This window comes from Penicillium bovifimosum, assembly GCF_028826915.1.
Source record: "Penicillium bovifimosum strain IBT 22155 chromosome Unknown utg000005l_segment0_segment0, whole genome shotgun sequence".
Lineage (NCBI taxonomy): Eukaryota > Fungi > Ascomycota > Eurotiomycetes > Eurotiales > Aspergillaceae > Penicillium > Penicillium bovifimosum.
The window spans coordinates 3,832,732-3,860,726 of record NW_026622714.1 but is presented as its reverse complement, the minus strand read 5'-3'; the positions used below and the strand labels follow the sequence as shown (position 1 = coordinate 3,860,726).

The following is a 27,995-nucleotide window of genomic DNA, read 5'->3' as shown; positions in this document are numbered from 1 at the left end:
GATGTTCACTTTCACTCCCCTCCTTGGCGCGCAGTCATCGTCTGCGAGGGCTTCGCAGTCTTTGCTGGAGCTTGATGGCGGGATCAAGATTCTGGTCGACGTTGGTTGGGATGATTCATTCGACACCCTGGATCTGGCCGAACTCGAGAAGTGAGCATGCGATCAATCCTCAATCCAGCATGCACTAACGTCCTATCAGACACATCCCTACACTCTCCCTCATTCTCTTGACGCACGCGACGCCGGCACATATCGGTGCTCTGGTCCACTGCTGCCGAACATTCCCCCTCTTCACACAAATCCCGATCTACGCGACGAATCCTGTCATCGCTTTCGGCCGTACGCTTCTACAAGACCTTTATGCCTCTGCTCCGCTTGCTGCCACATTTTTACCAAATGCTTCGGTCTCAGAACCTAGCGCATCGCCAACAAGCCCTGCGACCGTGTCGGGTGACACTCAAAACCCTGGTACCGCAAGCCGAATCCTTCTCCAATCACCAACAGCAGAAGAAATTGCTCGATATTTTGCCCTCATTCAACCACTCAAATACTCACAACCGCATCAACCTTCTCCTTCGCCATTCTCACCGCCCTTGAACGGGCTTACTCTCACAGCCTACAATGCCGGTCACACTGTCGGTGGAACTATATGGCATATTCAGCATGGGTTGGAATCTATCGTGTATGCGGTGGATTGGAACCAGGCTCGTGAGAGCGTGGTCGCGGGTGCTGCATGGTTCGGTGGCTCTGGTGCCAGTGGAGCAGAGGTCATTGAACAGCTACGAAAACCCACAGCTTTGATTTGCAGTTCAAAGGGAGGCGACAAGCTGGCACTATCGGGAGGCAGGAAAAAGCGAGACGATCTTCTCCTGGACATGATCCGCAGTAGCCTTGTGAAAGGCGGGACCGTCCTTATCCCGACAGACACAAGCGCACGGGTCCTCGAACTGGCCTATTCGCTAGAACATTCATGGCGTGATGCCGCGAATGGCGACAAAGAAGATGTTCTTCAAGGAGCTGGATTATTTTTGGCTGGCAAAAAAACCACTAACACTATCCGGCTTGCCCGAAGTATGTTAGAATGGATGGACGAGAACATCGTTCGCGAGTTTGAAGCAGCCGAAAGCACTGATGTCGCCAATGGGCAAAAGACTGGTGGGCAGGATAAGTCTTCCGCTAAAGGTGGAGGGCCATTCACTTTCAAACATCTCAAGATCATTGAGCGGAAGACTCGACTTGAGAAGCTCCTGGCAGAACCGGGACCCAAAGTCATCCTTGCATCTGATATATCTATGGATTGGGGCTTCTCGAAGGAGGCTCTCCGACAAGTGGCGGAAGGGCCCAACAATCTGTTATTGCTGACAGAGTCTTTCCGCACGACTGAACCGAGCGCCTTACAGAAGTCAACAACGATCGGAAGCACAATCTGGCAGTGGTACGAGGAACGGAGGGATGGCGTCGCTTTAGAGAAAGGATCCGATGGCGAACACATCGAGCAAGTCCACAGCAATGGACGGGAATTGTCCTGGGCAGATGTGCAGCGAGCCCCACTCGATGCCGGAGAACAGTTAGTATACCAACAATACCTCGCGACCAAGCGTCAACTTCAAGATACTTCCCAAACACTCGGCCAAGAAAACCTTGAAGCTGCTGCAGATGTGCTCGACGATGGATCAAGCTCGACCTCTTCTGAGGACTCGGATCCCGAGCATCAGGGTCGCGCGCTGAATTTCTCGGCCTCACTTGCCCACGCTACTCGAAGCAAACTCGCCGTCAGCGACGAAGATCTAGGTATCAATATCCTTCTCCGCCGAAAGAACGTCTACGACTATGATGTGCGTGGCAAAAAGGGCCGCGAGCGCATGTTCCCCTACGTGGCACCCAGAAAAAAGGGTGATGAATATGGTGAATTCATCCGCCCAGAGGAGTATCTCCGAGCGGAAGAACGCGAAGAAATCGACATGCAACAAAGACGCACCGATGCCGAGACTAAGCTAGGCCAGAAACGACGATGGGATGATACCACCGGCCCCCATGGACGCAAATTGTCTGCCGGCGCAGCTGGGCGGAAGCGTCCCCACATGGACGGCAAAATGACCGAGGATGATGATCTCAGCATGGTCTCTGGCGGCGAAGATGCCGATGTAGCTGCCGGATCCGAAGATGAAGCCGAAAAGCAGTCATTCGAGGGACCCGCCAAGGCCGTCTACCATAATCACACTATCACTATCAACGCTAGAATTGCGTTTGTGGACTTCATGGGCTTGCATGACAAACGCAGCTTGGAGATGTTGATCCCACTCATCCAACCTCAAAAATTGATCTTAGTTGGTGGTTCGAAAGAAGAGACCTCAGCATTGGCAGCCGAATGCCAGAAGCTGCTAAATGCCAAACTGAATGCCATGGCCTCTGAGCGTGCTTCTAACTCGACTGCCATTATTTTCACACCGGCCAACGGCCAGGTCGTCGATGCAAGCGTCGACACAAATGCCTGGATGGTCAAGCTGAGCAACACCCTTGTCAGACGCCTGAACTGGCAGCATGTGCGCAGCCTCGGCGTCGTCGCTCTGACAGCACAGCTGCGAGGACCAGAGCCCATTGCCGAGATCGGGGACGCCGAATCAGCGGGCAAGAAGATGAAGCAGTTAAAAGACGAAGCAGCCACTTCTGCTGTCGCCCCCGATACCAAATCAGACGAAAAGATCGAAGTCTATCCTTTACTAGACACCCTTCCAGCCAGCATGGCTGCAGGAACCAGGTCCATGGCCCGTCCGCTGCATGTCGGTGATCTGCGATTGGCTGATCTTCGCAAGCTCATGCAATCGGCTGGCCATACTGCCGAGTTCCGAGGCGAGGGAACGCTTCTTATCGACAAGTCCGTGGCTGTGCGCAAATCCGGGACGGGCAAGATTGAGATCGAAGCAACGGCGCAGTCTTCACTTGGTCGTCCTAATGGGCGCGGAATAGGGAGCTTCCTGGCTGTTAAGAGGAAGATTTATGAGGGCTTGGCTGTTGTCGCAGGCAACTGATACAGCACATGACATGTAATTCTATCTTGGTAAATCCATCACTTCATGATCAATAAATATCCGATTTCCTACTTTAGCGCCTCCGGACCCTCAGCCTATAGTTAGGTATCTATCAATGCCCAATCTTGACCTGAAACCGACACAATTCCTCAGGTCCCAACCTTGGAATGTTTAACCTAACATGATCTATATCTAGCCTGACAACTTTCCGAAGTATTTTCCTGTAGCAGAGCCCCGGAGTGGACATCTGTCCGTTTCTATGCAGTGAGCTCATCTGGCTCTTCAAACTCACTGCTATCGTCGTGGGTGGGAACTTCTTGTATGATGTCGTTGGTTTGAGGACCAGTGTACTTCCTGCAACAGGTCAATACTCTCCCATATAAACGGTTTGAATGTGTATCTTACCCTCGCGCAGCAACCCACCACCATACCAAAGCAAATGCAGCGATAAAGCCACCGACACAGACGGCGTAGTTCCTGGACAGTTGGTGTTAGCATCACTTCCCCAGAACAGTAAATGAATCCACTTACATGTTTGCAGGCGTCACGGGAAGTTGTGGTGGGAAGAAGAGAATAGTACTGATGAATATAACCCAGGTAACAGCAATGTAGTTGATTGGGGTGCCCCATTTGCCGAGCGTGAAAGGACCCTCGATGAACCTGATCTTCGACTTGTTTAGCTGACGAGCGAGAATCACAGATACATAGGACAAGTCTAGTGCCGGGGCAGTGATGTTGAAGATAGCGGTGGCTGTTTGCGTGGACCCGATGGCAATGCAGTTCAACCCAACGCTGAAGATAACCACGAACCAAACTGCGTTAACAGGAGTATGGGTGATGGAGTTGACTTTGGAAAGATACCTGTAGTGTGTTAGCACGTTGTTGCCACCCAGAAGAGGAAGATTCCTTACTTTGAGAACGGAAGTGCATCGTCTCGGGCAAAGGCATAGGCCATTCTTGTATCTGCCAGCATGGCCGAGCAGCCAGTGAAGAATTGAACCAGAATGGCAAATGTCCACATGACAGTCCCGCCTCGCTTTCCACCGGCGTTCAGGAAGATCTGGGCTGCGGGAAGGCCGGTGGGAGAGCTTAGAATTCCATCTAGATCGGACAGGCAGAAGCACATTGAAACTGTTAAGATCCATCCTAGAGCTCCAGATACTAGAACCGCTGTCTGAATAGCAACTGGTCCCCGCACGGCGGCGTCATGGGTTTCTTCGGACATACTATATTGGAACAGGGTTAGATGTGTCGCTCAATGAGTTGGGTAACATACTGTGTCGTTCCATCGTAGTCGGTCATTGTCCAGGCAACTGACACGAAGCCCAGGAAGAAGGAGAAGACCTTAGAGTTCCACCCTGAGCCGTCGGTAAAATGGCCAAAGACCCAAGATGCTGGCTGCAGATCCGGTGTGAGGGTAAGCAATGCGATGCAGATGCAGATAGTCGCAACAACTGAAGTTGTCAGTACCGGACCAGTAATGACGATGTCCACACTAACTGTTGATGGGAGCAAACCACAGAATGATCCGATGCAAGGATTTTGTGGTCAATGAGCAGATCACCCCCAGAACAATGAGAACTGCAATGGCCACTAGAACGGTCTCCAGCGCCGACCTTGAAGCCATCAGATACCTATAGTCACTTGAAAGGCAGAATGGTGTCTTACGGCGCATATGAATATCTGCCTTCGACAAGCTCCGAGTTCATACTAACACAAGCTAACAGCATCTGGCTGACTGTGTATGCCACGCTAGACACCCCTGCTGTCTGGCCAAGGAGATTGCACCAGCCCTGTATCCAGGAAAAGATAGGGACCTGGTCAGGAGGCACGACGTGTTTTGTGACAAAGTACATGCCTCCTGCCGTGGGATATGCCGAGACTAACTCTGCCACCGAGCTTCCGATGCACATCGCCATACATGAGCCGATCAACCAACACCATACGGCCGCTGCTGGGCCGCCAGCCGCCAACGGCGCACCAAATGTTGCCGGCACGGAGCCGAGTACTCCCAGAATGGAGATGGCATACGAGACGGTCGACCATTTAGAGAACTCTCGTCGTAGTTCCTGAGTTTGAGTAGAGAGCTGTTATCAGATTGTGCCCCGCTATGGTCTTGAAGTGAAGCCTTGAGCAATGTACCTGCTTATAGCCGATACGAGCCAGCAAAAGCTCGTCATCATCGCGGATAGTCGCCATCGAGGATTGGCTAAGGCTTGGTGTATCCTCCGGTCCTTTCTTGAGATTTGGATCTGGCTTTACAGTTAGGTCCATCGTAAAAGGAGGTGTATGCTTATGCAAGGAGCTTAGGGACCCAAGATAAGAAGAGAAAAGAAAGGAAACCCCCGAAGTCACTTACAGCAATCACTACAGTGTGTTTATATCTACACGCCTCGAGGAATCGAGGGGTCAAGATCCACCTCACCAACGGCAAAGAGACGGTGAGATGAACACGCCTCAAAAACCAAGGAGATTAGGCCGGAACTAGGGTAGACACTGAGACGTGATTGGAGGAACATGATAAGCGTCGATTTGCATAGATTGATCCGAAACAGGAATACCGGGGTCGTCATGTAACTAAAGGACACCCAATTGCTCGATACGACAAAGAGATACATCAGGGATCTTGGTGGGTGCTGGACAATCAAAGGATTCAGGAAACCTCCGACTTCCGCGTGCTAGTCTGTCTTAAGCACGGGGACCTTGGCGAATAGTGGACTGTTGTTGCTGCATGTGAGCAATACAACAGGCTATTATACTGGGTGTCACATCAAAATGCAGTTAAAAGAGGCTACCAGACCACTTAGAAGATTAACAGTACTTAGGAGTACTAGAGAAGTAAGAAGGAACATTTATCCGAACAAGTGAAGTCCCTCTTCGGGATACAAACGGAGCGCACGTGAAGAACTTCGGAACAAGGTTAATCCGAGTCAGTTTAGGTGGTCAATCGGGTATACCGTCAACATATCACTCAGGTTATTCGTTAATACGTTGTCGTTACGTGATGATTCGTTGTTGATTCTTTTCGCACACCTCCTTTTTGCTACATTCTCTTGCTGCCCACCCCTGCGTGTGACCTCGCCTTTGACCACCCCGCGGCATGATCCACAATGACCGACCCTTCAATGTATAACGCAATGGGTCAGGGATCTGGCGAAGACCCATCCAATCCGCACTACATGGCTCAACAGCCTCCCCCTCAGCATTACCCGGCCGGTTACTCCCCTGGCGCTGTACCTCCGCAACCAGGTGCGCCTTACGCCAATCCAGCTCCGAATCAATGGCCCGCCTACGGCTCACCACAACAACCGGGTCTAGCGAGTCCCGGCGTTCCATATAATGCAGCACAGCAAGCTCCAATGGGTATGGCGGGAACTCATGGTATGGCAGGCTTAGCCTCCCAGATGAGCGGTTTAGGAATTGCAGCAGATGCGGGGGCGAGGACACAACGGAAGAAGCACCGTCATGCCCACCATGACATTGGAGGCGCCACAGCAACCCCCGCGCAACCTGTCAACGATGGTCAAGGAGCCCTGCCGCAATCGCAATCACAGTTCCTGAACACGGGCTTGAATCAACACGCGGAACGGCCAGTTTCCCCGGCAGTGGGGTTGGTGTCTGGGCAGGCTGCTCCCGAGATACCAGGTAGGCCGAGCGGTGCAGGTTCTGTTCCGACTCAAGGTCGAATTGATCCCGAGCATATCCCCAGCATTCCGCGATCGCGCGACCTGCCCGCTCAGTACTACTTCAACCATGTTTATCCGACAATGGACCAACATCTCCCTCCGCCAGCCGCGATCCCGTTCGTGGCCCACGACCAAGGCAACTCCTCACCTAAATACGCTCGCTTGACCCTCAACAACATCCCCTCTGCCTCGGACTTCCTTACCTCGACTGGTTTGCCATTGGGCATGGTTCTGCAGCCCCTCGCGCCTCTGGATCCTGGCGAGCAGCCAATTCCCGTGCTAGACTTCGGGGATGCTGGTCCCCCGCGATGCCGACGATGCCGAACATATATCAACCCGTTCATGTCTTTCAGATCTGGCGGCAGCAAGTTTGTCTGCAATATGTGTACTTTCCCCAATGATACCCCCGCCGAATACTTTGCGCCGCTGGATGCGTCCGGTGCGCGTGTAGATCGCATGCAGCGCCCAGAATTGTTGATGGGAACTGTCGAGTTCACGGTACCAAAGGAATATTGGAACAAAGAGCCCGTGGGCCTCCAGACTCTCTTTTTGATCGATGTCAGCCGGGAATCAGTTCATCGAGGATTCCTGAAGGGTGTTTGTCAGGGTATTCGGGATGCTCTCTATGGCGATGGCACCGAATCATCAGAAGGTGAAGGTGATGAATCATCGCGAAAATTGCCTCCTGGAGCAAAGGTCGGCATCGTCACTTATGATAAGGAAGTGCACTTTTACAACCTGACTGTAAGTTTTCCCACTGAGTGGTGCGTTATCGCTCCTTGATATTTCGTACACTAACGTCCCCTCAAGGCCTCACTGGGCCAAGCACAAATGATGGTCATGACTGACTTGGATGAGCCATTCGTGCCCTTGAGTGAAGGTCTCTTCGTGGATCCATATGAATCAAAGTATGCAGACACCTACCCCAGGCTTCCTTTAGATGACTAACCTTTCCACAAGGTCTGTTATTACTTCTCTTCTTAGCCGGCTACCAAGCATCTTCTCGTCTATCAAATACCCCGAGTCAGCTTTGCTGCCGACATTGAACTCGGCGCTCTCCGCACTGCAAGCCACAGGTGGCAAAATCGTCTGTGCCTTGGCTAGCTTGCCTACGTACGGTCCGGGGCATCTGTCGGTGAGAGAGGACCCCAAGGTTCACGGGACGGATGCAGAGAAGAAACTGTTTACTACGGAAAACCCAGCCTGGAAGAAAACAGCAAGCAAGTTGGCTGAAGCTGGAGTTGGGTTGGACTTGTTCATGGCGGCCCCTGGTGGCGCCTATCTCGACGTGGCAACAATTGGTGCGTTGGAAGCCGCCTTACACAATAGACATCATTTAACTCATTCTCGCAGGACATGTCTCTAGTCTCACCGGAGGCGAGACCTTCTTCTACCCCAATTTCCATGCCCCGCGCGATATTCTCAAGCTGCGGAATGAGATTGCTCACGCCGTGACTCGTGAGTCTGGTTACCAGACCCTCATGAAAGTTCGATGCTCCAATGGGCTTCAGGTGTCCGCCTACCATGGCAACTTTGTTCAACACGCGATGGGAGCCGATCTAGAGATTGCGGGCGTCGACGCCGACAAGGCCATTAGCGTGCTGTTCAGCTACGATGGGAAACTCGATCCCAAGCTGGACGCCCACTTCCAGGCCGCATTGCTCTACACTTCTGCTGACGGGCAACGGCGTGTTCGGTGTATCAACGTTGTGGCGGCGGTAAACGAAGGAGGCCTGGAAACAATGAAGTTCGTCGACCAAGATGCCGTTGTTTCGGTCATTGCCAAGGAGGGTGAGTTACAACGTCTTTTGAGACATTCACAGTATATACTGACACCGTCATAGCTGCCTCGAAAACCTTGGATAAGACGCTGAAGGACATCCGAGCCAGTATTTCAGAGAAGACAGTCGATATCTTCAGCGGATACCGCAAGATCTTCTCTGGCTCCCATCCGCCCGGCCAGTTAGTTCTGCCAGAGAACCTAAAAGAATTCTCAATGTACATGCTCAGCTTGGTCAAATCGAGAGCGTTCAAAGGTGGACCCGAGTCATCAGACCGAAGGGTGCATGATATGCGTATGATCAGGTCCATGGGCTGCACGGAAATGTCCCTGTATCTCTACCCTCGGATCATTCCTGTCCACAACATGCAGCCGGAAGATGGATTTGCGAATGAGCAGGGACAACTCCAAATCCCGCCGAGTCTGCGGGCTAGCTTCTCTCGCATCGAAGACGGCGGTGTCTATATCGTGGACAATGGCCAGGCCATTCTACTCTGGCTACACGCACAGGTCTCACCCAACCTATTGGAGGACCTATTCGGACCGGGTTGCGACTCCCTCCAGGCGTTGAACCCCAACACCTCGTCTCTGCCTGTCCTCGAGACGCACCTAAACGCACAGGTGCGCAACCTGCTGCAATACCTGTCGACGGTCCGCGGATCCAAGTCTGTAACGATTCAACTGGCCCGGCAAGGCCTGGACGGGGCGGAATACGAGTTCGCCCGACTCCTGCTGGAGGATCGGAATAACGAGGCCCAGAGCTACGTGGACTGGTTGGTGCACATCCACCGACAGATTAACCTTGAGCTGGCTGGTCACCGCAAGAAGGAGGACTCCGGTGAGGGCGCATTGGCTAGTTTGTCGGCCATGCGTGCTCCGTATTGGTAGATATCTGATCCGGCAGCCTCCGTCCAATCCCTGCCTGATACCGTCTTCTACCGGTTGGTTCCCTCCCCTGGTGATCCAGGCTGCAGGTAGGCTGCAGGGAAGGCGAAAGAGCGGCCTGATTGATGCAGCTGACGGAGAGTGGAGAGTGGGGGGGGGGGCTCCAGTTTGTCCTTCCTAACCCGGGATCCCCCAAACTGGGAAGGTGACTGGTAACCCTGACTTCAGTGGCTGACAGATGCAATGATGGGGGCGGGGGTGTGGAGCAGGCACTCACGAGGGGCATAGCGAATAATCCCAGGAGAAACAGGAATACTCGTGGAACCCATCGGAGAATTCATTTCTTGTGTATACCAGGATAGTCTATACCAGGATAGTCATTCTATTTTTTGAAAATTTTTCTGTCACAAGCTTGACCTTGCACCTGCAACTATTGTCAGGAATCTTAGATGTCCACCATTACCCACAGAGGTACCTAACGGAGGCAAGTGGCGGTCTGGGAGATCTAGAAGATCAAAAGAAATGGGCCACCTACGACCACCGGTAAGCTACTACTACTAGTATGCTTCTAAAGCCCTTCTCTTTGCCCCTTCGGCCCACATCTCATCCAAGGTGGGTTTAGTCGAATCGCATCGGAGGAGGGCCGCCGGTGCAAGACTAAAGATACCTTAATCTGGGCGATCGGAGCCCTCCGAGGCTCCGACCAACTTGGGATCGCAAATAATTATTTAAAATGGATTTAAATCTAAAATTGGCCCCTTCCACGATAATTGCCACCACAGGAGAATCCAGACTCGATCGCCAGGCACCGTCACTCCCAGGATCCGGTTCAACGTCAGAGGCGTCTGGTGGAGAACAACTTACTACGAGCATTGGTCCAGGGGTAACTGGTAACTGGCCCCGATCCTGGGGCTCTACGAGGGGTTTGTCTTAAGTTCATTGTAACAATGGTCTGTCTACGTTGTCAGTGGGGGAAGTCAGAACACACCTTCTAAGTTTGTACTCTTGTCAGAACATCGGGATTAGTGACCGGTCACATTCGTGATGTTGTAGGGCTATCAATCATTGGCTTAGAGATTAATCTCATAATATTTGCCATACATATGACAGTTGTCTGCTTGGTAATAACTACCATCATTATGATGTTCCACATGTTAGTGTACTATCGTGATCCTTCCTCAAGACTATTCGCCTCAATCTGTCAAACTTTGTATTCTGGATTCTTTCTTCCAAACTATCCCCGAATGTCGACCGAAGACTTGAAGAATAAGATAGAAGACTTGAATGTGGTGGCCAATCCGCGTTAGAGAAACAGAAAGTAGATTGGAACGGTTCCTGGCAAAAATGTAAGCGAAGGGTCAGTGCAGCCACGCTGCCGAGATTCTTGGCATGTTCTTAGCCGAATAAGCCGAATGGCCATGACGTGGATCAAGCGTTGTGGCTGTTGCCACGGCGGCTGTGGCTCTTAGGCTGGTAGCGGGGCAGTCTTAGACTGGTTGCGGGGCAAGTCGGCTGTGGGACGTGGAAGTTGGGCTATTGACACGCCAGCACCTACTATCGACATCCTTTTGATTATTCTGCAGAGATTGAGCATATGCAGTAGCGTACTAGCGGTGATGCCCTAATTTGTTTTGCCATGGCAGCTCAATATATGTCAACAAATAGAATGTTCAATGTACACCACCTGAGTTATCTGATATTAACACAGTACTCGAATCTACCGAGCTCATCCCCATTTGGCCTCTGAACCACCGGTCTGGACTCTTCATGGTGGAACTCGGAACCAGGCGAGACGCTCTGATTTGGTTCCACTCTTCGTTGGGGGCTTAGTCTTTTTTTTATTCTTTTTGACTTTTGCCTTTCGATGGCCCACATTTTCGTTAAGGCGATCCATGGATCAGAGGATCCGAAGTATGGACCGATTTGCACGTTTTCTTTCAGTCTGTGTATCCGGGGGTGGGATCTCTCCATTTCAAAAGTTATATAAACCCCCTCCAAGTCTCCTGTCTTTTCGATTCTGTTCATCAACACATTCTCTTCAGTACAAAGTACATTCCTTCTTTTACACACTCTCTTCAATCTCGAGATCGATTCTCGTTGCATTCTTTTTACATCTTTCGACAAGACTTCAATCCAACATACCAACTATACATACATCACTCTCTACATACACATTCAAGATGATGTTCACCAAGACTCTCAGCCTTGCTGCCCTCTTCGCCACCCTGGCCTCAGCCCTCCCCCAGGACAAGATGGTCCGCCGCGCAGGCATGATCAAGCGTGACGGCGGTGGCGTCACCATCACCAACAACCTCGAGCAAGACGTCTACGCCTGGTCCGTCGCCGGCGACGTCGGCCCCATGGAGACCATCAAGAGCGGCGGCGGCGTCTACAACGAGAACTGGCGCACAAACCCCAACGGCGGCGGCATCTCCATCAAGCTCGCCCTCGACCAGGAGCAGCACGATGTCCTGCAGTTCGAGTACACCCCTGCCGGTGACACCATCTTCTGGGATCTGTCTTGCATCGACATGCAGTCCAGCAACAAGTTCACCAACTTCGGCTTCGCTGTCCAGCCTTCCGATGAGAGCTCGACTTGCCCCAAGGCTATCTGCGCGGCTGGTGATACCGCTTGCTCCGCGGCTTATCTCATTCCCACTGATGATCACGCTACCCACGGCTGCCCCATCGACACTGCTCTCGAGTTGACTCTTGGTCAGCCCTCTGCTTAAATGACTGATGTCGTTTTTTTATGTCTTATGCCATCGTTCTTGCCGGTTGAACCGTGCATCCTTTCTTTGATGTTTTATACCTTTCAAAACTCGTCATGTCTAGCCCCAGTCGGCAGCTGACGTTTTCTTTCTTTTACTTCTTCTTATATCGCCCAAGTTGGTGATAGCCTTTTGATTCAAAGATGAGATTGGTGATTTTACGCAACATGTTCGGTTGAATCGACATGTCTTCTCCCCATTCATGGCGGGTTGATTCTCGCTGGGGCAGGATGTCACACGAGCTATGATTTTTTACGCTTTGTTTGGGAAATACCCCCACAATGGGAACGGGAATATGGGAGTTACACGTGGGAGGAAAATATAGACTTGTGAATAGACCGATAGACAGTCCTTGGAAGATTACACGAAATATACGATCTTTACCTACTATACAATCTTTGCCAGTATCAGACGTAGACATGCGAGTACAGAGTTACTTGGAATACTATTTGCCACAGAGAACGAAGACTGAAAAAATCAATCATCAGAACAATCCTGAAGCCACAGACCCAAGAGCGAGAAAAATTCGGAATGTTAAAAATCCCCTCACCCACAAATGACCACATTCAGGTTTACTCGACAAAAGAGTGGAACACATCGAACAAAGTAGTATATTCCAACATTCTAGAACAAACGATAGACAGGGACCACTCCCAAGACACACGCACACCAATCCTCCGATTCGCAGATCCGGCTCCACACTTCAGGTCCATCGCACAGCGCGTCGATCCTCCGCCAACCAAGTGGGCTGTTGGCGTTAGCAGTCCCACTGAGGGGTGTTCGTGGCTTGAGGAATTTTCGATTTCCGACTTGATTTTGATTTTTGAGATTTTTCAGCTTTCTAGTCTGATTCGTTGGCTATTTCTTTTCCCTAAGACACTCTCTGATCTGCGCTTGACAGCGTGGTTACGCAGTAACTACAACGTCGCAGTAGGTTATGCCACGGTTTTGCAATATCTAGTTATCTAATGTAAAGTAAGTAGACATTTCATACATCACAGCCTCGTCATATCTGAAGCATAGGAAGAGTTGAGCGGATGTTCCTGAATCCCCACGTGCTATGAACTCATAGCCACCAGGAACATAACTCAAAGTGCCGAGTTACCCATTCACACTCAGTACCCAGAATCTGCCATGAACTGTTCCTATTGAGGGCCGAAGCGAGTTGGGTCGACCACGCCTCCGCGCTGACAGCCATCCGTGGAACGGCTGAACCAAAAACTCGGAAGGAACTGTCGGGCGAGAGATTGATTATTAAGGTTAATTGTTTCATCCAATGGTTGGCGTTATGCTTAAATTCGTTCCGACGATTTTGCCGTTTAGTCCATCTACGATGGATGCCAAGACAACGGCTTTTGTTCAGTAAGGCTTGGGCTTTTGTTTTAATTTTAAATTTTTTTGGTCTTGGACTTGCGTAGTCTAGAACAAGTTTTAATGGGTTCAATCGAATGTATTGTACTGCGTACAACTATGGAGTTCTGGTAACTGTGTGTTGGATTCATCTTGGAAGTTTTCTTGTCGGCGGTGCTCGATGTTCTATGTGGCGGGCGCTCTCGCCCGAGAGCACGCCCGAGAGCCCGCCCCAGAGGACGCCCGAGAGCACCCGGCACATAGAATGGATGGGATCTGTGAGTCACTGGCTACACCGTCTGTATCCATTTTGGCATGTCATAGGTAATCAACACCACGTCAACGCTTCTCAGATTGTCACCAATATTTTACTCAGGACACTACACAGTAGGTAGGGAAAAAAGTCTTTAGGACAAGGTCTAGGATTTGAAGAAAGCCAGAGGCCAATCTGCGAAAGGTCCGAATCCAACCAGGAGTCCAGGACATAGGAAATAAATCGCATGAATAAATTGCATGTAAAGGGGGAATCTCAACAGACAAGGTCAAAAACAAAGAAAGAACATTGAAGTCCCCAAATTCATGTATCACTCCGCTGAGCCCGCCATTCCCTCCACCGCTCCATAACCCCGTGCGACCTCGTAACCTCCAAAAACGCATAAGCAACAAGCCGATAAATAATCGTACAGACCCCCAGAGCCATAATATTCATCGGCCCATCCTTATCCAAATTGTAGAGCTGAAGCACCTGCTCCCCCGAATCAATCAGACAATTCCCGTTAGCAAGCCTCTCCGCACCAGAACAATGGAAGACTTGTCCGTGAATCGAATACGGCGCCAGATTAGCAATCGAGTACTTTATCGGCGAGAGATGGTTCAGCGCCTGCAGCACCTCATTGACGTTGAGACTCATGACGCCGCCGAGGATCGTGGAGATGGAGAGGAGGATGGAGACGACGTTGACGGCGAAACCGACGTGCGAGAAGAGAGTGCAGAATACTATTCCCACGGACTCACCGCAGTTGATTATGCAGAAGCAGTTGTACGCGGCGATGAGGAACATCTTTACTGTGCGCTGCATATTGTCTGCGTAGGCGGCTAGTACGGCGAAGATGAGGGACGAGATGATCTCGAAGGGGACTTCGATCGCTGTGTAGCTGAGGAGGAACGTCGAGACTGTGTAGCAGTTGTCTGCTTCTTCGCGGTAGAAGACGTCGCGTTCGCTGGGGTAGATGGCGATGTTTTGGAGCATGCCTAGTGAGAGATGAGTATGGATACACACAGCTGGATGGAGTCTAGGAAAAGGGGTCAAACTCACCGACGAAATACAATGCCGCAAACTCCTGAATGAAGCCCATGCGCGTCTGTACAGCTGCATAGTCGTTCTTCATGGGCGCGAAGAAAAGTGCCATAATAATCGCTACCCCTGGGATTTGCATCGTCCGCGCCATGACCAGCGGCGGCTGGCGCCAGAAGTTCATGAAGGAGCGGTGCAGAACCAGCGGGAATGTAATTCGGAAGGGCAACATATGTCGCTTCAGACTACCTAGCTCTGCGGGCGTAGCAATTTGCGACGTCTGACGGCCTAACGCTGGCTCGGGGGGACTAGACTGCCAACGGGAGATTAAACCCTGCACACGCTCGCGCGTGACGGCTTCGCGGTCTGCTTGCTGCAGATCTATCGTAATCAGATCAAGGACGAAGTCTGCCGGATTGGTAGTTCGCGGGCACTCGTGGCCCTGTTCGGCGAAGTGTGCTAGCATCTGCGCCCCCGAGCCTGCGTACACGGGGTACCCACCGCGAGCTAGGAGGAGGATTTGGGAGAAGTGGGTGAAGAGGTCTGAGCGAGATTGGTGGAGGGTTAAGATGAGGGTGCGGCCTTCAGCGGCGAGGCTGTGAAGGAGCTCGATTATAGACATTGCCGTGAAGGCGTCGAGGCCTGAGGTTGGTTCGTCCAGGAGGAGGACCTTAGGGTCGGTGAGGATCTGGATTGCGATTGATACGCGGCGCTTTTCGCCGCCGCTGATGCCTTTAATCAGGTCGCTGCCGATGAGATTGTCGGCGCATTCCTTCAGTCCCATTTTATAGAGGATCTCTTCCGCGCGTTGGTTCTTCTCTTCGCGCGACATCCAGACGGGGAGGCGGAGACCTGCGGCGAACCGTAGACTCTCCCTGACCGTTAGCGAGGGCATCAGCGCGTCGTCATCCTGGGTTACAAAGGATGTCACAGAGCGCACAACGCTCTCTGAGGGTATGGCGCCGTTGTATAGCATGTTACCATGGACACGGTATTGTGTCCCTGTGGACCCGTGTAGCCTGCGTGCTATGGAATTTAGCAACGATGTCTTGCCACTCCCGGACGGTCCCATGATAACATTGAGCTCTCCAAATTTGAACTCAGTAGTGATGGGTCTCAGGATATGCAGTGTCTTCGCGGCTTGCCACAGGTATTGCTTCTTTCGGATATCCAGCGCATACTGATCAAGCGATATTGCCACCTTGCGCGCCTTTTCCGCGGGGCGGATCGCTAGCTTGGCTTTTCTGGTCGATGGATCTCCTTCCGTTCTGCGTGCTTGAGCAACGTCAATGGCAAAGCGGTTGTATTGCAGCAACAAAGCAGCCAAGAGATAGTGTCCAAAGACAAACGCTATGAGCACGACGATCGGCCGCCAAATCCAATTGGACGGCATTCCTAGACTCTGCATGATGTAGCGACCCGTGTATTGCTTACAGGCTGGGTCTAGTGGATCATCAGAGTATGGGCAGGCGTAGAACTGCCCGGGCTCTGGGCCATTCGGTCCGATGAACTCATTGGCACACAGGGCCCCAAAAGTGTAGAAGGTATAGGCACACCATTTCAACCACCTCACATAAACAGGGATCTGGTTCGACTGTACAAAGTATCCGCATGCAAAGGATTGCAGCGTGAAGGATAGATTGGCCACCAGACTGGCTCCGGGGAAACTGCGCGCTATGCCAATAGCCACAGCAGAGAAAGTCACGGCAATGTAGTGCGTGAGCAGAGTGAGGACAAAGAAGATGAAAAACTGTCCCGCATCAAGACGATATCCCACCATAAAGTAGAAGATGACAGCAAAGAGCAACGGCACAGGGAGATCTTCCAGTGGTAACCGAGCTGCCCGGCGACTGAGAAGGAAAGCCGGCACACCGACCACGCCCTCGTTATGCTCCCGATCAAACAGTCGAATATCGACTGTCAGCCGATAGGTCTCATACAGCAGAATGAGGTAGCCATTCAAACTGCTAGCAGTGTAGAGACTACCTTGGCGCGAGCGAATCCCAGCCTGGCTTTCGTCAAGCTGCAGGAAGATCCAGCCAGTGATGACTGCCATTCCCACGGCTTCCAGAAGACTACCAGCAACCCCCATCGGGTCGCGGATGGTAGTCCTGAAAGTACGGGAAGTCAGAACTCGAAACTGTCGACGGAACGAAACCTTCTTCACAGCTCCAGTCTCGGAGTCATCAGCCCCAGCCTTCAAGGCCTTCTCTCCTTTCGTTTCCACCTCCATCGCCACAGCCTGCTTCGACCGCCACACTTCTCTCAACCGCTCAACACGAGCATACGAAGCAGCCTCAAGAGCCTCGGTCCGATTATCCACAGCGGCAAGATCTATTAAAAATTCTGCCGGATTGACAAACGGCGGAAGAACATGCCCACATTCCTGAAAATGTGCCAATGACCCTTCCACCGAGCCACTGTACAGAGCCGACCCCCTGGCCAGTAAAACAACGTTATCAAAAAGGCTCCAGATCTCAGAGCGCGGCGCATGTATCGAGACAACGACTGTTCTCCCATCCAGCGCAAGCCTCTTCAAAGTCCTGATAATCTGATACGCACTCGTAGCATCCAAGCCGGTAGTCGGCTCGTCGCAGAACAGCACCGACGGATTAGCAAGCAGCTGCACGCCGATACTAGTGCGCCTTTTCTCCCCGCCACTGCAGCCCTTGTGCGCGGTTGTACCGATGCGCGTATCGGCGCACTCTTTCAGTCCCAGCTCGAGGATGACCTGCTCCACGATTGCATGGCGCTCTGCCGGCGTGGTTGGGGGCGGCAGACGCAGGTCTGCCGAGTACTGCAGAGTCTCGCGGACAGTCAGCGTTGGGATGAGAACGTCCTCTTGCATAACATAGGCGCTACGAATGCGCGTGATGTCCGGGTTGTCGTTGAAGGTCGTTGTGCCGCTTGTGTTTGTTCGGGACAGACTCATCCGACTGGCCATTAGGTTCAACAGCGAGGTCTTGCCTGAGCCGCTGCTTCCGATGATAGCTGTGAGACTTCCGCTTGGCATGGATGCTGATACGTTATCCAGGACTGTCTTGGTGTTTTTTGAGGGTTGGTGGCCCCGTAGTCGCTGCCAAATCTGTGTTGGGGAGGTCTCCCATATTGGAGGAGTGGTGTTGACCTCAAGTGAGAGATTGCGGACTTGGATGTCTACCGGATTCACCGCGCGCAACGTGAGGTTGTATGCGTCGGCCGGCAGACTTGTCTGCGCTACGCTCAGCTCAGCGATGATCTCGTCTTTTTCCATGGTGATGGTTTTTGTCGATTTAGCGAGATTGTGTGGCTGCGAGTCATGCACCTACCAGGTCATTTCCCCTAGTGACTCGTGTATGTCGGTCTCAGGTTCCCCTGTTCATGGATGTTATGCAGGACATGGGACCTCAGGATGACCGCAGGATGATGGGCCCCCCAATTTCTGCTAAAGGATCGAATCCTCGACTATAGATCAGTGACGAGAGTAACCCCCACTCTTGAGTGGTAATTGTCCCAAGAAAGAAGAAGATAAAAAATATCAGACGTTTCCCTCGGGCGTCACCCCGGACTATACTTAGCGCCCGAGGCTTTGATGCAATTGGCCTGTCACCCCGCAGAACGTGGTCCTTGCATTAAGCGAGGAGCTGTCACTGACCGGGGTGCCACCTGGTGTGTACTCCACGTACATGTAGTATGACAAGACATATGAGATAGACCGAGTAGATATATACGATTAAATCTATCGTGATGTAATGATGAGGGAAGAATCTAATCCATTGCCATTTGCCAGAAAAGGACATTCGGCACTTTTGGCAGCAACGGTAAGTTTGAGCATATCTCTGCATAAAGATTGTTAGTATGACCGACTTATGTTCAAGGATGTCTGATCCAATGACAATACAAAATACAAGAATAACGTAAGGAGATGAAAGATCCCACGCCTGCTGCGGTCTGCACTCTCACAATCCAATACTGTACAAGGATCAAGGCCCAATTTCTTATTCATGCACCCCTCGAGGACTTCTCGATATGTACGATCAACACTATAAATCCAATAAACCAGACCAGGCCACACCTCTCCAGAGTCCAGACAATAGAACGCCCACGTCACACATGAAATTCATCCAGTCGACCACTCGACATCCATCCCCATAAACACCATCCCGGTCGGTTTTGTAAGAAACCCCCAGGGCTCCTTAGTGCTTGACGCGTATATCGAATCAAAGCACAGGTAGAGAATGCGCCCTGCACACGGAGATCCCGCGCATTATTCAAAGAGAAGAGAAAGAACATGAAACATAACACTCCATTACCCTCCGAGAAGAGTCACACTCATAAGACGCCGCATGATACAACCCCACCCGGGCGATGATCATTATGCCCCAATGTAGAATCAGCGGTAAGAATAGACGAACAAAAGGTAAAATAGAAAATCACGGGGTATAAGAAGGGTAAGAAAGAGGAGAGGGAACATGAGAGTACATGAAAGAAGAGGAGATTCAAGTAATCAAGAAATCCATATTCATATCACGAATAATCTTCTCCCAATCCCAACTATCCTCCATATGAGTATCCATAATCTCCCAAACCCGCGAAACAACCTTAAAAGCAGGCTCGATGTTTCGCAGATTGGAATAGGACTTGAGATTGTCAAACCCTTGCGTGATACGCTGACGCTGCTCCGGCAGGAACGCAGAACACCCAAGTAGGAACAGCGGCATCAGCACGATACTAAACGCGCCCGCATCCTGCGGCAGCTGGTCGAGGTAGCACAGTCCGTCATCAACGACTTGGGCGATCTTATCGCTCGGTCGCGATGGCCGGATCGTCCGATACAGGTATACCCAGGTCGACTGGCGATATAACTGAGCCAAGTACCAGTTCGGCGTATCGGCCTGGTGCGAGGTCTCCCAGGTGCGGATTGCCGTGTCAATTGCGACGGCCTCGCTCAGGGTTTGGTAGTCTACTGCCGGCTCATAGCCTTCATCGAAGCGGGCACGGATCCGGTCGCGGAGCTGGGTGATCTCGGAAATATAGTTGAACAGCCCATCGAAGACACCGAGGAACATCCCCGCTGCTGCGCCGGGGACGAAGTCTGGGAGATTCAACTCCTTGTGTAAAAGTTTGGGGCGGCGGTCGAGGGATGTGAGGGAGTTTGAGACGTCGTGGTACTGGAAGAACTCGACGATGAATTGGTGGAACTTCTCGTTCCGGGGTGGCCGTGATGATAGCAAGATTCGGGCGGCATCCATGTGCGGTCGGTATTCTCCGTTGGTTTCGCCTTCGCAGATGGTGTTCAAGCTGAGGGCGATGGTGGATGCGATGATCGGGTCCTCGACTAGTAGTCCATCCTTATCCTCGGTAGGCTTCGAGGACGATGAAGCATCGATATTATCCTTCAGATCCTGAATCGCGCGATGGAAATGGAAATACTTCCGTTCTCTGAGCTTCGGTTCAGGATCGAGACCTGAAAGATGAGACCCGGACAAGCACATTAGTGAATGCATCAACCCCCGGTGTTGCGTCGCCATCGGCAAAAGGATCTCTTTGAAGGGATTTGAGTCATCGTTGATCAGTGTCAGCACGCGGCTGAATCCGTATACGAAATGGTCCAAAAAACGGCGGTCGATGTCGGTTTCGATGCCGTCGATGAGGAGGGGTAAACTGCGCGGGATAGCTGCAAGGGACTGGGTTCGAGCTATTCAAGAAGAAAAGTTAGTACAAACAGTTGGAAATGAGGCGAAGAACGTGTACCATCAGCCTGTCTCTGTCTGCCACTTTTCCAAATCTCCTTAGGTGGGTAGCCTTCGCAAACAACCGCATTCTTCTGACAGTTCAAACACCTATATCCCCTTTAGACACAGTCCCCAGATCGAGATTAATCCCAACTTACGCAGGCTTTGTCTCGTCACACTTCTTCTTTCTGCGACGACAGGTTATACAACCAGTTTTGGAGCGACCTTTGGTGACCTTGGCCTGACCCCCGGGGACTGGCAGCGGGTGTTTCCGTGGGCGACCACGTTTTCGTGGAACGGCGGGTCCGGACTCCACATCCTGTTTGATGCTTGATAGCTCGTCCTCGATTTCTTCCACCTTAGGTACCTCCATGATATCTTCCAACAATTGCGACTGAAGGTGTAGTTGCTGGCCTTGGTCCCGGTCGATCGATGGTGACTTTTCGTCATTCCAGTCTACTGAATCAGCCGAGGCATCGTCGGTGCTAGCTCCGGTGCTGGCGCTGGATGTACTGGCTCGGACGAATGAGCCACGAATTCCTGAAAAAGGTATGGTGGAGTTCTCGAAGTCTCGATTTTCCCCCTCTCGAATCTCAGAGTCATTTAAGTCTGAATAGGTGAAAAAGGATGAGGTATGCATTGACAACACAAAATAGAAAGGGCATCCGATAAGAGCCCAGATGCGCTCTGCTGACGAGAGAGGGGGGAGGCTGACGGGTATAAATGGAGGGGGAGAAATAACGGGAAAATGTGCTTGGTCCACCGAGGTGCGTGTGATCAGAGAGAGGTTATACGCTCTCTGGAAAAGAATAGAGAATAGAAAAGAAAATGGCGAAATGGAGCGAAGAGAGGGGAAAAGCTAGTCCGATCTGAAGAATATTAAGGACGTTAAGAATATAAACCTAAGTACAGTTGGGGTCTATGGCTTGCGTGAATCAAATGCGTAATGAAAATCCGGGCCACATTAGTTTCTCGGCTTATATATGAACGCATTAGCCTCAAATTAGACGTTTCTTTTTCTTTTTTGCCTATGTACTTATGCCCATGCGGGGGAGAGGCTGCCAAGCATGTTGGGGATTCGATCTGATTTGCAGTGAAGAAGTCCCAAAAAAAAAGCAAATTGACGATGTTTTGGAGTTTGAGTTTGATTTGCTTATTCGGATTTACTGTGCATTTCAACGAGTTTCCAGTTTCCTTGGGACCCAATCTCTGATCCTTGGGTTCATGAGATACTAAACCTCCCTACAGGTATGTTTGTCTACATCCATGCTAGTCCTAAGTAGCATAGTCACCTCGACATGGGGTGATTCGTCACGAGTCCATGTGTAATACTCCAGAACTAAAACCTGTAAGACATCTCCCCCTTGATCCGTGGAGCCAAGGCACATCACTTTCTCGGATGTGTCTGGTCCGCGTAGCTTTAGGTTGATAGCAATACGAATTGGGGATATTATTTAGCTCTGAACCATTCAGCTGGTGTAAAAGCCACGACCCCCACACTAAGCTTTCTTCATCCATCATGGCATGTTTACTGTCTTTTTTTCTCTTTTTCATTTCTTCCAGGAAGACGGTTCCAAAGGGAAGATCTTCTATTTTCGTAGACCGTTCCCCATCCTTCAGGTCTAAGCGCACCTCGATCCCCGTCTAGATTGAAATTTTCAGCTCTTTTGAATTATTTCCTTTCGTCTGATCACGCCAAATCTGGGGTAAAGTGTGGGCCAGATCTTCTGGTGCGACCAGCACGGACATCCGCTGCAGGGAATTGACAAGGTTCGGAATCCGTGATCCTGATTCCTGAATAGAATTGTTTAGAGGTATCACCCACTAGTCTTTATGCTCTGGTTAGCTCTGGTATTTCTCATCATCTTCTACTCACTGCCTGTGACCGTAGACGGTCATAAGGGGTGGAATGTGACGAAGGTTTAACCAAAGTACTGAGCTGCGCAAGGCCCCCATGGATCTGCCGGGAGACTAACAAGGAAATACACCTATCTGGCGTTGATGACAGGATGTTGGGGCCTCCTTGAATTACCCTTTTATCCGTTTGGTTCAGCTGAGACGAGGCTACTGTGCTCTGGTTGCCTGGTACGACCTTCAGCTGTGCGGGAATATTGTAGATTCACACATTGGGTTCAGAGTCGTTAAACTGAACGATGAGAGAATTGCTATATTGCGTAATTTCGGTGCCTATGATCGACTCTGCAAGTCCATCGATATGACGGGGATGGACCAAGAAGATGGGCCAATCGCTCAACGATGATTACGATGATGGTATGTGCCACTAAACGAGTCAAGTAACTTTGACGGATGATCTTGGGAAAAAAATATGGGGAACATTCTGAAGTACTGGACGTCTTTCTTTTTTTTTCCTTTTATTTTAGGTGTCGCATCATGATTCTGCCCTGATGTAGTTATGGAGTACGGAGTAAGTCCTTCCCGTTCCTTCATTTGAATGTCTTTTCTACAATGAATCTCCTGTCTACAGAATGTAAACAATGGAAAGTCTCCGGCGGGTCGACGGTCCTTCCCGCTCAGTGGGGCCGCAAACAAAGCAGTTCCTAGGTCGACGCTTTTGCTTTTCGACTCATATATCGTATGTTTCCTGACAGGGGGGTTTGTGATGGCTTCACGTACCTACATATGGGGCACATCGTATGGAGAGAAAGAGGACAAAAGTCCCGGAACTCATCCGGTATTCCGGTTAATAAGGGGGGGGCCACATGACCATCGACGAACACAGTAACTCAGCCGAGAGTTCTGGCCTGGGCTTTCACTTTGCTCTGCTCGCCCTCTACACAGTAATCATTTCCCTCTTTGCTGGCTCTTTGACCTCCTGTCTAAATGGCAGTGTCCAATACAGTTACTATTTCAATGGGAGGCTCCATTGGAAGACAATATGTGGACACGAGTTGTTTGTGTAAGGGAAATTCCCGCCAGGCACCGAACTGCTGCACAACCTTCCCTAGGCCCCTGGTGACGCTGAACGCCAATCACGAATAACCAACTGGCCGGGGTCTTCGACTAACAGAACACTAATCATATCATTGAAATTCAATTTAGCGTTTGGGCTTTCTCATTGGATCCATTCAAGCTCCGTTCAAGCCACCTAACTGATCTCTCCACTTAGCTACCTATGATGTTCCCGGAAGAAGCTCTTGATGTCCAACAGACCAGAAGCTGTCCCCGTTCTCGCTTCTCAATCTCCTTGGCGTCGGTCATATTCCGTCCTCTTTCAGCCCCAACTGCCTTAAGAGGAACAATCGGAATTTTCTGGGCGTTGGTCACAAGGTCTTGATTAACCTTTGGGCTACGTTAGGAATTTGATGGGAGACTGTGGAAGACAGATCTGAAATAATCAGGTTTTCTTCCTTGGAATGATATGACATATATATCAGGAGAGATAGTTTCTGCAATTCTACCGGAAGAACAGTGCTAACTGGATGGATCTCAGATGCGTGGAGAAGGGAAGAGCGAACTATCTACTCCGTACAACAAGAGACTATGTCTGCAGGAGCAAGTATTGGTTGCATGCCCACTTGTCTGACAATAATATCCAGATGATCGGGCATTGTGATTCGTAGGTACGCGGAATAAAACATACTTGGCCGAGGAAAGCTCGGACTCTTCACCAAGTCTGACAAACAAGTTTACCAGGGCTACATTACGATCTGTTCGGTGGACGGAGTGAACCGAGCAGCGTATGGTAGGAGGACCTCGTCGATCTTATTCATGGAAGGATCACATACCTGGGTACCTGCATTATTTCGATTCCAGACAGCAATAGTATGCGTCGTACACCATTCCGAGACAAGCGATGGGCCGATGGTTCTGGGTTCTCAGATGACGCCGGCTAACTCTTGAACTCAAAGTGACAGTGTGATCGACATCAGACTACGGAGTAGAGCTTGGGATTATGGTTACGACAGTCTGAATCATATGCCGCCAAGTAACTGCAACTTCTTTGCTCCTAATATTCAGTCGAGGACTCTTAACACAGGGCCAATCGCAATTGAATGCAGCCCCAAGAAGGATTCCGGGGAGATCACCCGGAAAACCCCCATAGCTCGGACGTTTTATCAGCTTCTATGGCCCATGGCCCATTCCCTGGGGGACCTTCCTATGTTTTGCGTGAACACTGAACACTACCAGCGTGGCACCGTGTCAGACTCTAGAGCCTCGGGTTGTTTTAAACACGAAGGTAAACTTCTTGGTCCTGAGAAATAGGGTCTCTAAAAGTATGTGCCGTTGTCCATACTCAGTCTTAGGGCCGGCACCATACTCTCATCGTTAGCATTATCTGTTGATCGACGTATATTTGGCATGACCCAGCAAGGCTAGTAAGAGGCCTCGAAGATGGAAGGCCCGTACTTTAGGTAGTCATGCTTCTAGCTATCTGCGCGTCTATAAACTCATACTGTCTCTTTCTAACGAACCAACGGTATGTATAGCTCATTATTATGCAGATCATTAGGCCGCGTATGCTGTGTCGTAGCCTCAGTCGTGACTCGTAGGTAGCAGGCTGCAGGATGATGGACCTGATCTCATGATCTATGGTGCACACCTCCTCCATTATTCTGTCAGATATCCCAAACGGGTATCTATATCCTGCCGTTTTAGAGGGCAAATCAAACATCCCTAACAATCCCAGTCCCATATGGTCGACTGGACTGGGGTGAGCCACGGCAACAAAAGACAAGTCGATGGCTCGAACCCGGCCTTCGACGCACCATTCACTCCCCAAACAACAACCTGTTCTACCTCAAACACGATGACACACTCTTCACACTCCTTTACCACTATTCATACCTTTTTATCCTGCTCATGTCCTTTGTGCCATCAAAAATGTATGAACAGTGGTAAAGGAGTGTGAAGAGTGTGTCATCGTGTTTGAGGTAGAACAGGTTGTTGTTTGGGGAGTGAATGGTGTACGGCTTCGATGGTAGGCACAGCAGAGACGGTGTTCTTGGTGATAACGACGGATAAGCCGTGAGGGAAGAGTAAGTGGTGAGCGAGGAATAAGTGGAAATTGCAGGGTAGAAGTGTAGTTCGGAGAGTTGAGCAGAGGTATGGAATAATGGGACAACGCTCGGGTGTATGGAAGGTGGAAAAGCTTAGTTAAATAATGGAAAGTGTACGGAGTAGACGGCAGCATAAGGGTGAGGGAGTAATAGCGTGAAGAAAGTGCGGTGAGTTGGTGACGTCTGCGACCAAGGTCCTCGTATCTGAAATCTGGTTCATTCATAAAGTATAGAAGTTGGTCGTATAGGGGTGAAAGTGTGGTTCTTTCCATATTGATTATCGTAGCAGGTATAGAGATCTACAAATCGCATGAAGTATGGTCTCTAAGTATAGAATCATTTGGATTGACGAGACACACCATATTTAAATAATAACGTATCCCACCCATATAGACCGATCCCAATGCATAGTGTATGAAAAAGGTTCCATTGAACCAACCAATAGCTATCGCACCGCCCACATGAAGAGAATTCAAATTGCCCCGGCCCATGCAAAATGCTAATAATGACAAGATACAGATAAAAAAAACATAAGGATATCACGGAACAGCAATGGGACTTCCATCTGGAAGGAGCTATCGCAAGTAGAAGAGCATGGACACCCAGATTGCGGGGGTAGGGCTGGGCGTCGAGTCATGTGGACAGGTCTAGGAGGGTTTTGTTTGTTTCTGATTTTGTTTCGTTTGACAGCTTCATGCAATAAATGCGCGATCCAGTTGGCGCAATGCTCTGGTATCCTCGCCCCCAAACCCGATCTTCTCATTGGGAATATCCCGTGGTCCAGCTGCCGGTGCAGGCGCTCCGTTCGAGCTCGCGGGAGCACCAGGTGAAGCAGTCGAGGAAGACAGAGGAGCTAATGAGGCACCGTTCATCAATGAGTTGATGCCGGGGACACCATTTCCAGCACTTGCAGAATCAGAAAGCTTTGGTGAGGCAGCGATGGGATTGAGAGAGTGGAACTGGGCGTTATTTTCCTGTTTTGTCAGGTGAGGGCTGTGTGCATGTCCATTTGGCTGCGCCAAGGACTGTCCTGGCACACGCGGTGATGCCATACGAGGATCGCCCAGAGGGTGTCCATAACCGGGTGGGCTCCGTTGCTCGTGGGCGTGGTCATGTAATGATCGCGGGGAACGGTTCATGTAGCTTGGCTGGTGCGGTGGTGGTCCAGCTGGAGGCAATGTTGATTCCATATGAGGGGGGCGGTCATATGGGCCTGACATGGTGTGGAGAGGGGGAGGGAGTCCACCTGAATGTTGGTGGGATGGTGGCTGATGGTGTGGCGGTTGATGGTGTGGCGGGCCATAATGATGATGTCCGTTGGCGGCTACCGGAGGAAGATAAGAAGGACCCGGGCCATATTGAACGGAGACAGTCGGTGGTGTGGCTAGAGGGGTGGGCGGCCAAGCATACGCTCCCGGATATGGCTGCGGATGCGTGGCGCGCGGATAAGCGCCGAGGGGGTGAGGAGTGATGGGATATGCAGCGCCTGCCATGGGACCGCGGGTGACAACGGGAAGATTTTGCTGATCATTGACGGTTGACTCGGGATATAGTCCTTTCTGGGGGCGAACGTGGCGCAGCGCAGGATCGGAAGTTGGTTGTTGTAGGTTGGCGGCAGAAGGATGAGATCGTGAGTAATAGCTAATCAGGTGCAAGTGTTGACCGTTGGATGTCGTGATACTGAAAGACTGCTTCATCAAGCCATCTGGTTTGTAGCGGTACCCATCAGGTCCCTCGTCCGTTCCATCGCGGTCATCGTCACTGCCCCGACTCTCTGGTGTCTTGCCTCCTCGGGATACAGTGGCTTGGGTGGTACTGCCACCTCCACGCTTGCCTTCCATTTCGCGGTAAGTCAAGAAACTACCAGAGACACGGCTAGCACTCCATGACTTCCCATCAGTCCATCGGCGCATTCCCGCTTCTCGCTCATCCCATACAAAGACTGAACCAGATCGTATGGATTGTCGTTCTTTTTCTGAGAGTCGCCTTTGCACGCGGGGTAAGAGACCAATCCGGCAAGCCTCAAATAGAATGATAGCGTCCGCAGGAGTGCGGACGTGCCCGTGATACGTCTCCATCCAAGCTCGAGAGTCAACCGACGACCTCGGTTGATTTATTCTGATGGCCAGGTTGAACAGATGCTTTTTATTAGGTTTCAGATGGTGAGTGCACACCAGGGAGGCCTGGAGGAGAGAAGCGTTAGATCTAGAGTGAAAGGGAAAGAGACATAAGTGGAGAGAAAGGGAAATAGGGTTCAGGTCCAAATATAAAAGGAACTAGGATCCGAGTCAGTTGGGTATGGGGTAGCCTGTGTAGGACTTCTGGTAAGGCCGAGCTTTTACGTCACCCAACACGGTTAGACTGGCTGAAAGGCAGATTATTTCTTTTTCTTTTTCTGTTTTTTCATTTATGCCAAAAGGGAAGGGGAGAGGGCCACAGAGATTGTTGTGGATCAAAGTGGGCTTGAG

General features: G+C 50.9%; 7 protein-coding genes across 7 annotated transcripts; 3 read left to right on the top strand and 4 right to left on the bottom strand.

The window, feature by feature from the left end:
- Position 1: 1 nt before the first annotated feature.
- On the top strand, positions 2–3,029 carry N7515_006660 (cleavage polyadenylation factor subunit CFT2; the record flags this gene model as incomplete). The annotated part of the gene is made up of 2 exons (XM_056667404.1): positions 2–150; positions 200–3,029. The coding sequence occupies 2 exons, from the start codon at positions 2–4 to the stop codon at positions 3,027–3,029; spliced, it is 2,979 nt and encodes a 992-aa protein (XP_056521000.1).
- A 257-nt stretch (positions 3,030–3,286) lies between these two features.
- On the bottom strand, positions 3,287–5,279 carry N7515_006659 (uncharacterized protein; the record flags this gene model as incomplete). Its single annotated transcript, XM_056667403.1, has 8 exons — positions 3,287–3,383; positions 3,435–3,506; positions 3,561–3,890; positions 3,941–4,255; positions 4,306–4,483; positions 4,530–4,645; positions 4,698–5,098; positions 5,172–5,279. Coding segments are annotated over 8 exons (1,617 nt in total), but the record flags the coding sequence as incomplete, so codon positions are not given.
- Positions 5,280–6,139: 860 nt separating this feature from the next.
- N7515_006658 (Sec23/Sec24 family protein) lies at positions 6,140–9,383 on the top strand (the record flags this gene model as incomplete). Its single annotated transcript, XM_056667402.1, has 5 exons — positions 6,140–7,459; positions 7,526–7,623; positions 7,676–8,016; positions 8,069–8,506; positions 8,560–9,383. 5 exons carry the CDS (start codon positions 6,140–6,142, stop codon positions 9,381–9,383), a joined length of 3,021 nt encoding a protein of 1,006 aa, XP_056520998.1.
- Positions 9,384–11,560: 2,177 nt separating this feature from the next.
- On the top strand, positions 11,561–12,112 carry N7515_006657 (putative extracellular thaumatin domain protein; the record flags this gene model as incomplete). Its single annotated transcript, XM_056667401.1, has 1 exon — positions 11,561–12,112. One exon carries the CDS (start codon positions 11,561–11,563, stop codon positions 12,110–12,112), a length of 552 nt encoding a protein of 183 aa, XP_056520997.1.
- A 1,966-nt stretch (positions 12,113–14,078) lies between these two features.
- On the bottom strand, positions 14,079–18,048 carry N7515_006656 (putative ABC efflux transporter; the record flags this gene model as incomplete). Its single annotated transcript, XM_056667400.1, has 2 exons — positions 14,079–14,752; positions 14,817–18,048. 2 exons carry the CDS (start codon positions 18,046–18,048, stop codon positions 14,079–14,081), a joined length of 3,906 nt encoding a protein of 1,301 aa, XP_056520996.1.
- Positions 18,049–19,273: 1,225 nt separating this feature from the next.
- On the bottom strand, positions 19,274–21,149 carry N7515_006655 (Zn(II)2Cys6 transcription factor; the record flags this gene model as incomplete). The annotated part of the gene is made up of 3 exons (XM_056667399.1): positions 19,274–20,472; positions 20,529–20,617; positions 20,668–21,149. The coding sequence occupies 3 exons, from the start codon at positions 21,147–21,149 to the stop codon at positions 19,274–19,276; spliced, it is 1,770 nt and encodes a 589-aa protein (XP_056520995.1).
- A 5,070-nt stretch (positions 21,150–26,219) lies between these two features.
- On the bottom strand, positions 26,220–27,605 carry N7515_006654 (camp independent regulatory protein; the record flags this gene model as incomplete). Its single annotated transcript, XM_056667398.1, has 1 exon — positions 26,220–27,605. One exon carries the CDS (start codon positions 27,603–27,605, stop codon positions 26,220–26,222), a length of 1,386 nt encoding a protein of 461 aa, XP_056520994.1.
- Between the last annotated feature and the right edge of the window lie 390 nt (positions 27,606–27,995).